General features: G+C 42.7%; 1 protein-coding gene across 4 annotated transcripts in view; it reads right to left on the bottom strand.

The window, feature by feature from the left end:
• The window catches only part of ACSL5 (acyl-CoA synthetase long-chain family member 5), a 38238-nt gene that overhangs the window by 4180 nt on the left and 21422 nt on the right, over positions 1-12636 (bottom strand). For all 4 annotated transcript variants that reach the window (XM_006778713.2, XM_006778712.2, XM_006778714.2 and 1 more), the window contains 13 exons: positions 11190-11254; positions 10972-11073; positions 9571-9670; positions 8209-8387; positions 7466-7498; positions 7327-7378; positions 6502-6575; positions 5823-5900; positions 4472-4606; positions 2054-2188; positions 1500-1595; positions 405-477; positions 71-159 (listed from right to left, as the gene is read on the bottom strand). In XM_006778713.2, the coding sequence (XP_006778776.1) occupies positions 71-159; positions 405-477; positions 1500-1595; positions 2054-2188; positions 4472-4606; positions 5823-5900; positions 6502-6575; positions 7327-7378; positions 7466-7498; positions 8209-8387; positions 9571-9670; positions 10972-11073; positions 11190-11254 (1211 nt within the window). The remainder of the gene's footprint in view (positions 1-70; positions 160-404; positions 478-1499; positions 1596-2053; positions 2189-4471; positions 4607-5822; positions 5901-6501; positions 6576-7326; positions 7379-7465; positions 7499-8208; positions 8388-9570; positions 9671-10971; positions 11074-11189; positions 11255-12636) is intronic.

Here is a 12636-nt window from a genome sequence, read left to right as displayed (position 1 = left end):
AACACCCCCCCCCCCCCAACACACACACACACCAATTCCTTGGCATGACTACTGGGAGCAACCCACCCACCTCTCCTTCACCATTCACTGAAAAGTAGTTCATGTCTGGCACATCTTCCAGCTTCACGTGATTGCAAGCCAGGGGAACTCCGACATGGCCTAGAACACACCACACTGAGTCAGCTGGGAAACTGTAAAATGGTGATCATTCCAGGAATATTTCAGAGATACTTATGGATGGGCTCTAAAAGGTAAAAGACTGAGAAATCATCTGCCAAGATAGGAAGGCCTGGACCAAAACCCGAGTTGGCTTTTGCCACATTTATCTAAACCCATAAGTCCAAGCTCAATTAGAACCCTTCTCCCAACCACTGCCCCTCCCGCCCAGCAGACGGAGAACCTACCTGGTTGCCAGTCCCCGGGTAATGTGAATGTACAGCCAGCAGTGCATTCTGTTTGACCATAAGCTTCAAACACCTGGGAAAGCCAGAGAAGGGCTTTGAGACCGACTCAAGGTAAAGCAGGAGCTGGCCATGCTTAAAAAGAGGAGGAAAGCGAGGCCTCTGAGGGTTGGGGGTCACTTCATGTCATAAGACCTGGAGTTCACGCCTGAGCTGCTAAGTCATCACAACTAAGGGCTTCACTCAAAAATCCAAAGGGTCCAGAAATAGACCAACGTATGGAAAGTTATACTGTACTTTGGGAAATGTGGCATTTCAAGTCGATGAGAAAATAAGAGTTTTCCAATTGAAGAAAAGACTAGAAAAAATATTTCTAAAACAACAAACATGAATATTATTACTATCTGAAGGACTCTTAGAAAGCAACGTGAAAGAGAACCAAATTATCCTGTGCCGGTTTTTCTGTAAGGAAGTGATAGAATGATTCATGGAAGAAATTCAGATGCCAATAAGCGATAGAAAAGATGTTCAGTGTTTTCATGTATCTGATGGTCTAGGATTTAAATGATTGTCAAAGACTTTCACTGTCAAAAATGTGGGAAAATAAGACCTCATGCATTATTTGCAGAAAGGAATAAAAAAACAAGACCTTACTAAAGGGGAGTTAGGTAAACCCTACTTGCCAGGATTAGTCCCCAAATTGATAATTGCATTCAATACTAACGAATATACAGGTATCCTTATCACTTCATTGATTATAACAGCAAAAAGAAAAGGTAAGTATCTCTTGTCCTTCAATAGGAGACTAGTTATTTGGTATATTCACCAACTATTCCAAAACCATTAAATAATGTAAATCTTTGTTTGACAAGGAACAATATCAATGGGGCACTGTTTAACAAGTATGTTAGAACCCTATGCCCTTTATGAGGGTTTCCATATGCATAAAGAGGTGACTAGATGGATATTTTCTCTTGATTTTGAGATTTTTTGGGTGAGTGTCTCTTTGGTACTTTTCAGTTGTGTTTTCAATTTTATTTAAATAGCCTTATTTGTTGCAAAAGTGAAATAAGCTATCTTCAAAGGTGCTTGGCTTACCGGACATCCCATTGCTGCTCGGAGGAACTCCAAGACGGGAGAGGAGATGGGGGCAGCGCCAGTGACCATGATGCGCACCTTCCCGCCCAGGTTGTCCTGTTCAGTAGAAACAAAAACACCCGCTGAAGCCTCTTCCCCTGGCTTCATTTTCCTCTATTGCAAGATGGGTTGAACAACCCACCCACTATTGTTAGGAGAATTAAACTTGGTAATTTACAAAGCACTTAGAATAGGGCCTGGTACTGTGGGAAGGCACTTAAAACATTAACTATTATTGTCACCACTACCCACAATAGCTGGGACCAGATCTGCATTTTTAGGATTTCCTCCTATAATTTGTATTTTTGGTCCCTTCAAATTACTTATAATCTCAACAGACCACCTTAAAAATATATATGAGAAAGTGCTAGAACCTAAATACAAAGCATTTTCTGAACTTGGACCAATTCCCTTTAGTGACAAACAAGGTTGTCCAGGAGAGATCTCAAATGGTGAGTGAATACAGAAAGTAAGCAAGGATCTCCAGTTAAAGAGATGCTTGTCCGTCAACCTACCTGGATCTTTGAAAAGATGAGCTTGTCCCACAAACTGTTGCGTCTGATGATACCCCTTTTCACCTCATTGAATTTACTGGAAATAGCCATTTTCAACATGAACTTCTTCAAGGGAGTCTTGGCTGAATTTTGAACCTGCAGGGTGATAACTCCTTTTAGTTGGAAACCTCCATAGAGACACACACCAAAGCTCATCCATGAGCAAGAGATGTTGCCATCTAGCTTCATAAAGAAGCAGCTCTCATAATAATAAAGAGCCCAGAGAATGATGCCCACATATAATTCAGAGCTCCAGTTCCTCCAGATACCTTGGCACACAACTTTGGCAACTGACATAACTACATCTTCAAAAGATGGTCAGCACCAATCTACAATGTCACTTGGGACTACTAGATAATAACCAGCTCAATGGGCAGCACCCTGAGGGTTTTTGCTCTAGTAGGTTGAGTAAGGTCCCAGGAATCTGATCGTTTAAACAAGCATCACCTCTCACTCCCCTTGCCCAACACACTAAACTTGAAGAAATACCACTTTCTCTATAACTGAAGTTTCCTTAGCCACAGCACACAAAGCCCAACAGACTTTTCTACTTAAATATTTCTTCCCTGTGAACTTACTGCTGACACCGATCTTTTCTCAACTTTTACAAGACTCCCCCTAACAAATCATGGACAAAGAGCTGGAATTTAGACACACTAATAAAGTCTTGCTTTTTTAAAAAAATGGAAATTTATAAACCTTTATTTATTTATTTATATTGTTTAAAGTATTACATATAGTATTACATATGTCTTCTTTTCCCCCCATTGACCTCCCCCAGCCACTCCCATTCCCCGGCACATGCCCTTACCCACCTAGTAAAGTCTTGCATTTTAGAAATAAGTCCCGGAAGAGAACTGTGTGTTAATACCATATTTTAAAATAATTCTCTCTCAAAAATTAAAAAGAAAGCCCAACCAACAAATGAACAAAAATTGTAAGTACCAAATCTAACAATCCCATAGCACGATGAGGAGCTGTTAGAATTGTTAGTAAGTCTGATAGAAATGAGGGCTCTCAGTGTCTAGGGATCATCTGTGTACTAGCATGCCACCCATCCTATCACTGGAGCCCCAGGATAACCCCTGGTGAGATTCACAAGCATGAAGGGGAGAGCTAGGATCTGAGTGGTGGGGCCAAACATGTGGAGAATGGCCTTGTGTTCTTTCCTTAAGGCTCTAATGTCTATGGAAGTATGAGGTGCTCGGGCACACAGTCAAGATCATGGGTGCTGTTATTGTATTGCCTGGGTTCAAATCCCAGTTCTAAGAGCTCTTTGGAGAAAACAACCAAACCAGGACTTGAGTAAGAATCATACAAGATGAGCTTGAGACATCTTACGCCAGGAATCAACGAAGCTATTAAAAACCACTCGGGGCCTGTCAAAGGGCATATGAGCAACACGACAGGGCTCCCAACTTCCAAAACGGGACTCCTGACTTCCAAAATAGGGAAATTTGAACACCGAGAAGAATGAGTGAAATAGATTAAACATACAAATATGCAAATCACCAGCTCTTAATATTACAAAGAAAATAACCTCATTGGCCAGTTTTAAAGATCACTGGGGCACCAATTCAGCATTCTGAAGATTGGTAAATAAAAGAATGAAATATTTGTTGTGCCCTTATGGGAGCATCGTAGCTAGTGAATGAAAGAGAAATGATTGAATTAGAAAAAATCACCATTTTGCAATCCCTAATGAAAAATAGAGCACTGATAAATGACAGCTAAAATAATTATGTGACAGCCCTAGCCGGTTTGGCTGAGTGGATAGGATGTCGGCCTGTGGACTCAAGAGTCTCAAGTGCAATTCCAGTCAAGGGCACGTGACTGGGTTGCGGGCTCAATCCCCAGAAGAGGGCGTGCAGGAGGCAGCCGATCAATGGTTCTTTCTCATCACTGATGTTTCTATCTCTCCCTCTCCCTTCCTCTCTGAAATCAATAAAAATATATTTTAAAAAATAAAAATAAAATAATGATGTGACAATTTGATCCTGTCCAGACCCATTATTAGCAGTGACTCTCAGCAAGTTACTGCCCCTGAGGCTCAGTCTCTTCACCTATAAGTTAGGGATATCAAGCATAGGCCTCATGTGCTTTTGTGGGGATACAATGCATGTAGGTGCTATGAAATCAGTCTCTCTGAACTGAGAGCTCTTTCTCCAGATCAGGTCCAAGTGGTCTCACCCAGAGGAAAAGGGTTTTTTCACAACTGCATTTATAAATGTGGCTGTAAGTAGATGTGGGTAGGGAATGGGAGGCAATGGTGGAAGTGGACAAATTCTTAACAACATAGAGTCCGTACGAGCCTCCGTCAGGCCTGAGCCAGACAGTTTGCTCACCCCATGGTCAGCCCAGTAGAAGCAAGGCCAGTACCTTATCGTAGATCCTGTTGAGGAGTCGAGGCACCACGGGAAACAATGTGGGCTTCAGTGTCTTCATGTCATCGGGCAGCAACCGAATGTCTCCCTGGAAGAACCCAACTCTGGCTCCACACAAGTACACAACATTCTGAAACCAAAACCGAAGAAAAGGGCTCAGCGCCAAAGGACCCCTTCAGGTGGGGCCCGTCTTCAAGAGGCTGTCACAAGGGACTTGGCCGCTCGTGGTGCCTCTTAGTCTGTGGCACTAAGAAAAAACACTGCCAATGAAACAAGAACTTAATCGTGAGACTGTCCTATAATTGTGACACTGTCCCGAGTTCAGAAATGTGGAAAAAAAAGATTCTTATTAGCCCTTGCTTGGTTGGCTCAGTGGAAAGAACATCGGCCTGGGGACTGAAGGGTCCTGGGTTTCATTGCGGTCAAGGGCACGTACCTAGGTTGCAGGCCTGATCCCCAGACCTGGTTGGAGCATGTGCGAAGGCAACCAATTGATGGATGTGTCTCTCTTACATCAGTGTTTCTCTCTCTCTCTGTCTCCTTTTCTCCTTTCCACTCTTTCTAAAAACCAATGGAAAAATATCCTCAGGGGAGGATTGAAGAAAACGATGTTTATTAGAATCAATATGTTATGAATCAGATATCAGCACTTTAGTCCAAGGAACTGGTTCTCTCCTTCATCATTTCATGCATCAAGAGTATTTAAGAAATATTTAAGAATAGGGCTCACAGCCAAAGGATCACTTCACAGGGGATCAGAGAGAGGATTTCCCATTCCTACCACCACCTATGCTTTTGAAAGACCAGCATTGCTTTCAATCCTCAAATCGGCCTCAGCCTGAGCAGCCCAGAGTCCACTCACAGAGGGGCAGCCCTCCTCCAGGGCACACCACCCTGAAAGACCCTGTCTTAGACACTCTGGACATCTCACCTGGATCAAATGCTTCTTCCCTGGCCCGCTATGAGGAACTTCCTTCTCTCTAATCCTTGATATTTTAAAATCTTTGAACCAAAATAAAATTAAAAAGAAGAAAAACATCTCTTATCCCAGGTCAGAATGAAGGGTCTACGGTAAGCTCTGGCTCTGATCTCGCTTGACTCACAGGCACTGTGTGAAGGTGGGAGCAAGCTGAGTCCCAGTGGACACACACAGATTTAGCAGAGGAAGGCGTCACAGCGAGGTAGGGGAATGCCGGGATTTAGACTTAGCTGTGCCCACTCCCTGTCTATGCCCTTTACCTTAAAGAAAGGACTGTAAATGTTGGGAACCTGCCTTTGGAATAAAGGTGAGACTAAGCAAGTCAGGACTCCCTTCCCACATACCTGCTAGGGCCATGGGCACTCACCTGTACAACCCTCTCAAACATATGAGCCAAGGGGAGGTAGGATATGCTCACATCCTCAGGGGTGGGTGCAAAGCTTTCCTACAGATCAGGAAGGGGGAGGAGACAAAATCAGATTAATGCCAACCTTCTTTTCCAAAGAGATTTAAGACCTACCCTTGTTAACTATAGTTAATAATACTCTATTGTATATTCGAAAGTTGCTGAGAGAGTTGATCTTAGAAGTTCTTGTCACAAGAACAAAGAATTTGTAACTATGTGCAGTGATGGATGTTAACTACACTTACTATGAGGATCATTTTGCAATACATATAAATATTGAATCATTATGTTGTATACCTGAAACTATTATAATGTTAGGCATCGTTACATCTCATTTAAACTTAAAAAAAATTTTTAACTACTTCCTTCCATGAGTGCCCCATACAGTCATGCAGGGGGTGCCCTGCAGAACTGGGAAAGGTGCTCTGGACTGCGCTGGGGTAGAGGTCTGCAGGTATCCTCAAAGACCACTGCTTGAAAATGCACAGCCCTCCACACAAAGATGCACATGTGTTTGTCCACACTCAGGCCCTTAATGTGTTTTGGGTTTTTTTCTTCTCTGTCTCCTCTAGCTTCAGGATTAAAATCTTATGACAGAGTCACATTCTAATGAGGACCTCTTTTTCAAGCTACCACTAACCTCCACACATCTGAGGAAAGCTGAAGCATTTGAAACAACATTTTGATGGGTTAGCATGGCTCCTTTGGGGTCACCTGTAGGAAACAAGAGGTGGAGAGAAAGACCCTTTATGTAGCAAATAGGTAACCCTTTGGCTTTGAAATAAGAAGTGACATTCAATTGGTTCTGTTCCAAAGAGGCAAGTGCTTCTCCTGTTACCGAGTCTTTGTACAAGAGGTAGACGACTCTGTCTGTGAATGGTTAATGCTCCCAGAGATTCTACTGCTGACAGCCTTTTGCCCTCACACAGGGAACAGCCATAGCTCAGATAGCAACACAGTAGAAAAGAAAAATCCAAGTAACCTCCCCGTTCCTTGTGTTGTTTTTATGTTGAAGACTTCAGATCTAACAACGTTACCTAGCTATCACCTTATAAACCGGGCAGATGGAATGGATATAATAGTAGGTCATCATGGGCCACATGAAAAGCTATTAGGAGTTCTAATAGGTAGGTAGCTACCAGGAGGAGGTGGGGTGCACAGTGATCTGTGTAGAACTATCACTGGGTTATCTTGATTGAATGGCCATTCTAGTGGTGTCAAATTGAGAGCATGGTGGGTTGGGGAAGAAGGTTGACTTTATGATGCCATCTTTAAGACCCCTGAAATTCATAGCATGTAAACTCCTCTCAGTATGTTCACTGAAGTCTATCTACTTAGGCTTACAGTTTTCTATCGGGGTATCTGTACTCAAAAGCCGTAGGTGGTGAGCCCCTACCAGTGGTCAGTGACTCAAGCCATGTTTTTGGCTGACCTGAGGTCTTGGCACAGCTTCATGGGCACTGACCTGTGGTCCCACTGGTAAAGCAGACGATGCCCAGGTCTTCTGGTTCAGGAGGCTGGAGGGGGAAGCACACGGGTTTAGTCTACCATGAACTTTGGAAGTTGAATAAGCAAGATTCAAATTCAGGCAGAAGAAAACTTACCACGGGTTTTCTGAAATTCTCTTTGCCTATATTCTACAAGAAAGAAAGACATAAGTTGAGTTGGATAGACTCAGGACAAATACAGCCCTCTTCCTTTTCCATGAGAACAGATCTATGGGACCATCACCAAAATTTCATCTTGGGTCAGGCTCAGAAGCCCTATGGAAACGGGTAAGGTCTAAATTAAAAACCTTCAGAGGGAAGAAAGACCCCAAATGTCTAAACTTCCACCATACTCTTAGGTTTAATCATCTAGGACCATTGCTAAATCTTTTTGAATAATATGTTTAGTTGACATTTCCAGGCTTACTACATACCAGTCACTTTCCTGAGCAGTTATGCAATTATTAACTCAGTTAACTCTTTAACACCTCTGTGAGACAGAGATTACTTTATCCTTGTTTTACAGAAGGGGAAAGGGAGATACAGAATAACTTGCCCCAGGTCACCTAGTTCCAGGACCGTATCCTTAACTACCACCAACCACTGCACTTATAAATCCTCTACTGAGAACTCTGTGCAGGCTGGCCACAGACTTTTCTCCTCCTCTGGCATGGTTTCTGAGTTGTCCTGAGGAAATTGTTCTGGAAGCTTCACAGCATGAGTCTAATTTACGCCTGTCCTGCCACCCCTGGGGAACGACAGCCTGCGCACTTGTGGCGATGTCGGGCCAAGTAGATGACCCCAGATGCCCATGGCGTCAGGCCAGCCTTGGAGTTGTGAGTTGTGTTCCAGACCATTACCTCAGCATCCAAGAAGGATAAGAGCTCAACTCCGATCTTCTCCCCTCTTTGCTTCAGGTCATCCTCGAAGGGATTCATGAGGATGATCAGTTTCAGGCCTGGAGTGAGGCCCTTCTCCACGTTTTCCAGCAGGACTGATGCCTTTTGGGGTGTATCACAGATCACCATGGCAATATCAGCTGAAAGCAGAAACAGAGCCAGAGGTCATCTGCCTGCTCGGCCATGGACCTGATGCCTTGGGAGGAGGAAGGGGTTTTTGAAAATTTCAAAACCAGTGGGTCCCCTACAGGATATTAATTATGGCTGCAAATCTGATAGTAATGCGTAAAACCTAAAACATTCCATTGATAACAAAGAAGCTTAATTGAAGCAGAAGCAGCGTTCCCATGTGTGCTGCCAACTGAGTTTAGTCTCTAGAGAAGCCACAAAATTCCTTCTGCTTAAGAACACAGACAACTCTCAAATCGCTTAGGTGGGTCCTGTCAATGTTTTATTTGGGGGAGGTAGAATGGGGGTAGAAGGGAAAGGAGGGGGCAGATGGGATTGTAGCAGACAAGCATTTTCTGATTTTAAATGTTAGCCTTTGCTTTGGTACTTGTTTCCACAAATAGCAAACTCCTGATTGTGTCTAAAGTTCAAGTGGATCGCCTCGCTTAATCTACTATTTCTGTGACAGAAAGTAACATCTTGGATATGTGGAAGGGCTGTTACTTGTCCATTGAACTTGTACTTGTTTGAGAATGGTGGTGTTTTCTACAGACTTAGTATAAACATTGGTCTATGCTGGTTAACTGTACTGACTTACACTGACAAGAATAGGAACTTAGACCGGAAGTTTCACAGTGATTAGTCATCCACTCTGGCCTTGTCTCCAGTGAGGCCAAAGTAAATAGCCTAGTCCTCTAACCTCCATTGTCATACTATGTCACCTTAAAGCATTTCATTGACTTCTCTATCCCTGCCTCATGGGCTTTTTGTAACTTCCCTGTAAATTCTATGTAGGTCTACAAGACAGCAAAGATGTGAGCATTTTTCTGGCCAAAGCATCCCAAGTCTGCTAACAAAAGCAGATCTTGAGCCCTGACTAGTTTGGCTCAGTGGCTAGAGTGTCGGCCTGTGGACTGAAGAGTCCCAGGTTCAATTCCAGTCAAGGGCATGTACCTTGGTTGAGGGCACATCCCCACTAGAGGGTGTGCAGGAGGCAGCTGATTGATGTTTCTCTCTCATGGATGTTTCTAACTCTCTATCCCTCTCCCTTCCTCTCTGTAAAAATCAATAAAATATATTTTTTAAAAAAGCAGATCTTGAGGAATTATTCAGCTTTAAGAAAGAAGCAGTTGTAATGGAATAGCCAAATCTTACCCTTGTTGATAATGTATATGACGGCTTCTGCTCCTAAGGTATCATACAGGGGCACGGCTACCATGGAGTACGTGTAACAAGCTAACTCAGAGATGATCCACTGCATGGAGAGAAGTTCAAGTAAGGACAAGAGAGCACTTAGAAGAGGAAAAGTATTAACTTAGTCATTTAGCCAACAAATGATTTTGTGGTTACTTTGCGTTTTTAAAAAATCACTGTGGGGCCTTAGGGACTACCACAGCTAATGCCTCAAAGTACAGTTAAATAAAGGAGATAAGAGGCACAGAGCTAACTATAATACAAAGGTGGGCCAGGATATAAAGGTAGAGTGTGATGAGGTCTGTCCACAGGAGCTATGGAAAGCATTAGGGAGCTTTAAGGAGGCAGAGGTCACTTTCAGGGGTGGGGTAAAGGGGATCGGGGGCTGCTTTGGGGAAAGTGATGAACATTGGGCAGGGGTTTGAAGGACTGGTACATTTTGGTTGTGGAGGGGGAGGCAGAGAATGCATTCAGGGAGTGAACAGAGGTGGGAGAGCATGGTGTCAATGTATACACATCAGGAAGCATGAAGAGGGAGAGAAAATGAGTCTAGATGCCATGGGCTAAATTGCAGCCTTATCCCCCAGTGCCACTCATATTGTACCAAGTAAACCAAGGAGGGTAAATGAGTTCTAATCCAACATAGCTAGTGTCCTTCTAAGAGGAAGAGACATCAGGGATGACAGAAAAGGTCATGTGAGGACACAATGAGAAGGCAGCCAACTGCAAGCCAAAAAGAGAGGCCCCAGGAGAAACCAAACTGGATGACACCTTCATCTTGGACTTTCAGACTCCAGAAGTGTGAGAAAATATAGTTCTGTTGTTTAAACCGTCAGTTTCTGGTATTTTGTTATGACAGCCCTGGCAGGCTAATTCACTAGGTTTAGTTCCTCAAGGAGGCTGGGTGTAACAAATTAATTCCAATCATCATAATGTCTAAAATTGGCTTTCAATGGCCAGTCTCCATAGCAATGGATGACTTAGTTTACTTGGTACAACACGCAAGTTCCAATTCTGATTTGAATACGTCCTTTTCTAGAACAGCCTCAAACTCTTATCGGCCAGTACTTTTCAGCTGCCTCATTTTCATCATGCAACAAACAGGCTGCCTTAAAATGACTCTTAATGGGCTTGGAAATAAGAGAAGTCCAGTCTCCTAGCTTAGAGCACCACACATTCAAACAGGAATTAAGGAGGCCCAGAGTGTAATTTTCTCAAGGGGAAAAATATTGAAAGAATATGAGATCTTTAAATAGTTTTGGTAAGTCCTCAACAAGTGTCAGAGAGCTGGTTTAGGGGTGGGTTTAAAGTCTTTAGGCTTAACCCTGACTCCTTTTCTTGCGTTAACTTCAATGTGGTTACCTCTGGCCTGTTTTGAGCAAAGATGCCAACAAATTGGTCTGGTGAGGGCTTATATCCTTTATACAAGAGACAGGATCCCAGGTACTCTGCTCGATCAGACACCTACAAAAGAGAGAACAAGAAGGGGGGCGGGGGGAGCAGTCAAAACCCAAAGGAGACCATTAGCTTGGCATATCACATTAGCAAAAGAATCTATCCCAAACATGGGCCTCACTTACCTGCTTGTAGGACAGCCATCTATAGGGCTGGTTTGGTTTTCTGTATCCCAAGCAAGGCCCATTGTCTAAAAACATAACATTAAAAGAAGATTAGTTTCACTTGCAAACCCTTTGGACCAGAGAAGGTAACAGGGAATTGGGAAGAGACAAACCACATATTGTAAATCTCGTTAGAATGTGAACTTCTCTTATGTCCCAAGGAAATTCAAAGGCAATAAGTAATCAGTTCTCAAAAGTAAACTACATTTAAAACATGTAGGAAATTCTAGAGAACAGAGTGGCTCAGTGTTGGAATATGTGACCCCCATGGTAACAGGCATGAATATGGATGAGTTCACATAACGTGAACCAGTAAAAGTCCACAAGTAAAAACAGCCTGAAAGGGGTAATCTTGAATTGATCTTCCCTATAATACAAAAATGTATGCTCATACAAATATAGAAAAAAAATCAAAATATGAGCTGTTAATAATGTCACATAACTACCATTATTAACAGTAATATTATTTTCATAGTTCCTTTGCATATTCTATAAAGTTATGATATGCGTGTGCATGTGTGTATGTGTGTGTGCATTTATCCTGCTTCCTTTCTCTGTTTGATATAAACATTTCCATGTCATTACTTATTCTCTGTGGAGATTTTAGTGGCCTTTTTTGGCCAACTGACGAAAGGTTCTACTGTAGTTTACGTCTCTCATTGTGGTTACTAAGATCATTTTCAAGTTTGACACCTTAAATAAGCCAATGGAAAATATTTTCAAATTAATCATTACAAATTTAGCGCATTTTCTTAGAACAGAGTTCCTAAAATGAAATGACTGAGTTGGGAGCTGAGGGAGGTTGGAATGGCTCAGGTTTTGTATATGTAGCACCACAGTGCTTCATACACCCCATTGTGACAATTTCTTTTTTCCCCACCAGCAACATTTCAAGTCATAGACACTAAATAGTACCCTTTGAAACATGTCTTGTGGTTTGATAGGTTTAAAAAATTAAGACTTTAGTCTACAGTTCTTTAACAGCGAGTCAAGTGGGACCTTTCCCTTGTTTGTTGAACTTTGTTGCCTCTCATCTGTTCATGTACTTTGCCTGTTTACAGGAGAGTGTCTCCTGAAAGGCTGCGGCTCAGTCACAGGAGCCACGGAAGTTGATATGAGGCTAAGGAACATGCCTCACTGGCTGAAAGGCCGAAATGAGACCAAGTTATAAATAGAAAAGTACACGGGAGGGGAATTGGACACAGTGGCTCTAGCCAAATTGCTGAGAGAGAATCAGGTCTTGACAAAAGGAAGCATTCAGAGAGAGGGTTACTAGGAATCCAGAGGCAAATACGTAAACTTCCAGACTAAGTAACAGAGGAAAAAGGAAAGAAAGCAGGAAAGAGATAGCTGCTCTGATTAGAAAGATATAAAAATAAGTGAAGAGACTGTCCACAGAGTGTGTTAG

This window comes from Myotis davidii, unplaced genomic scaffold, assembly GCF_000327345.1.
Source record: "Myotis davidii unplaced genomic scaffold, ASM32734v1 scaffold107, whole genome shotgun sequence".
Lineage (NCBI taxonomy): Eukaryota > Metazoa > Chordata > Mammalia > Chiroptera > Vespertilionidae > Myotis > Myotis davidii.
The sequence above is the reverse complement of the archived record's forward strand: the minus strand, read 5'-3'. Positions and strand labels throughout refer to the sequence as shown.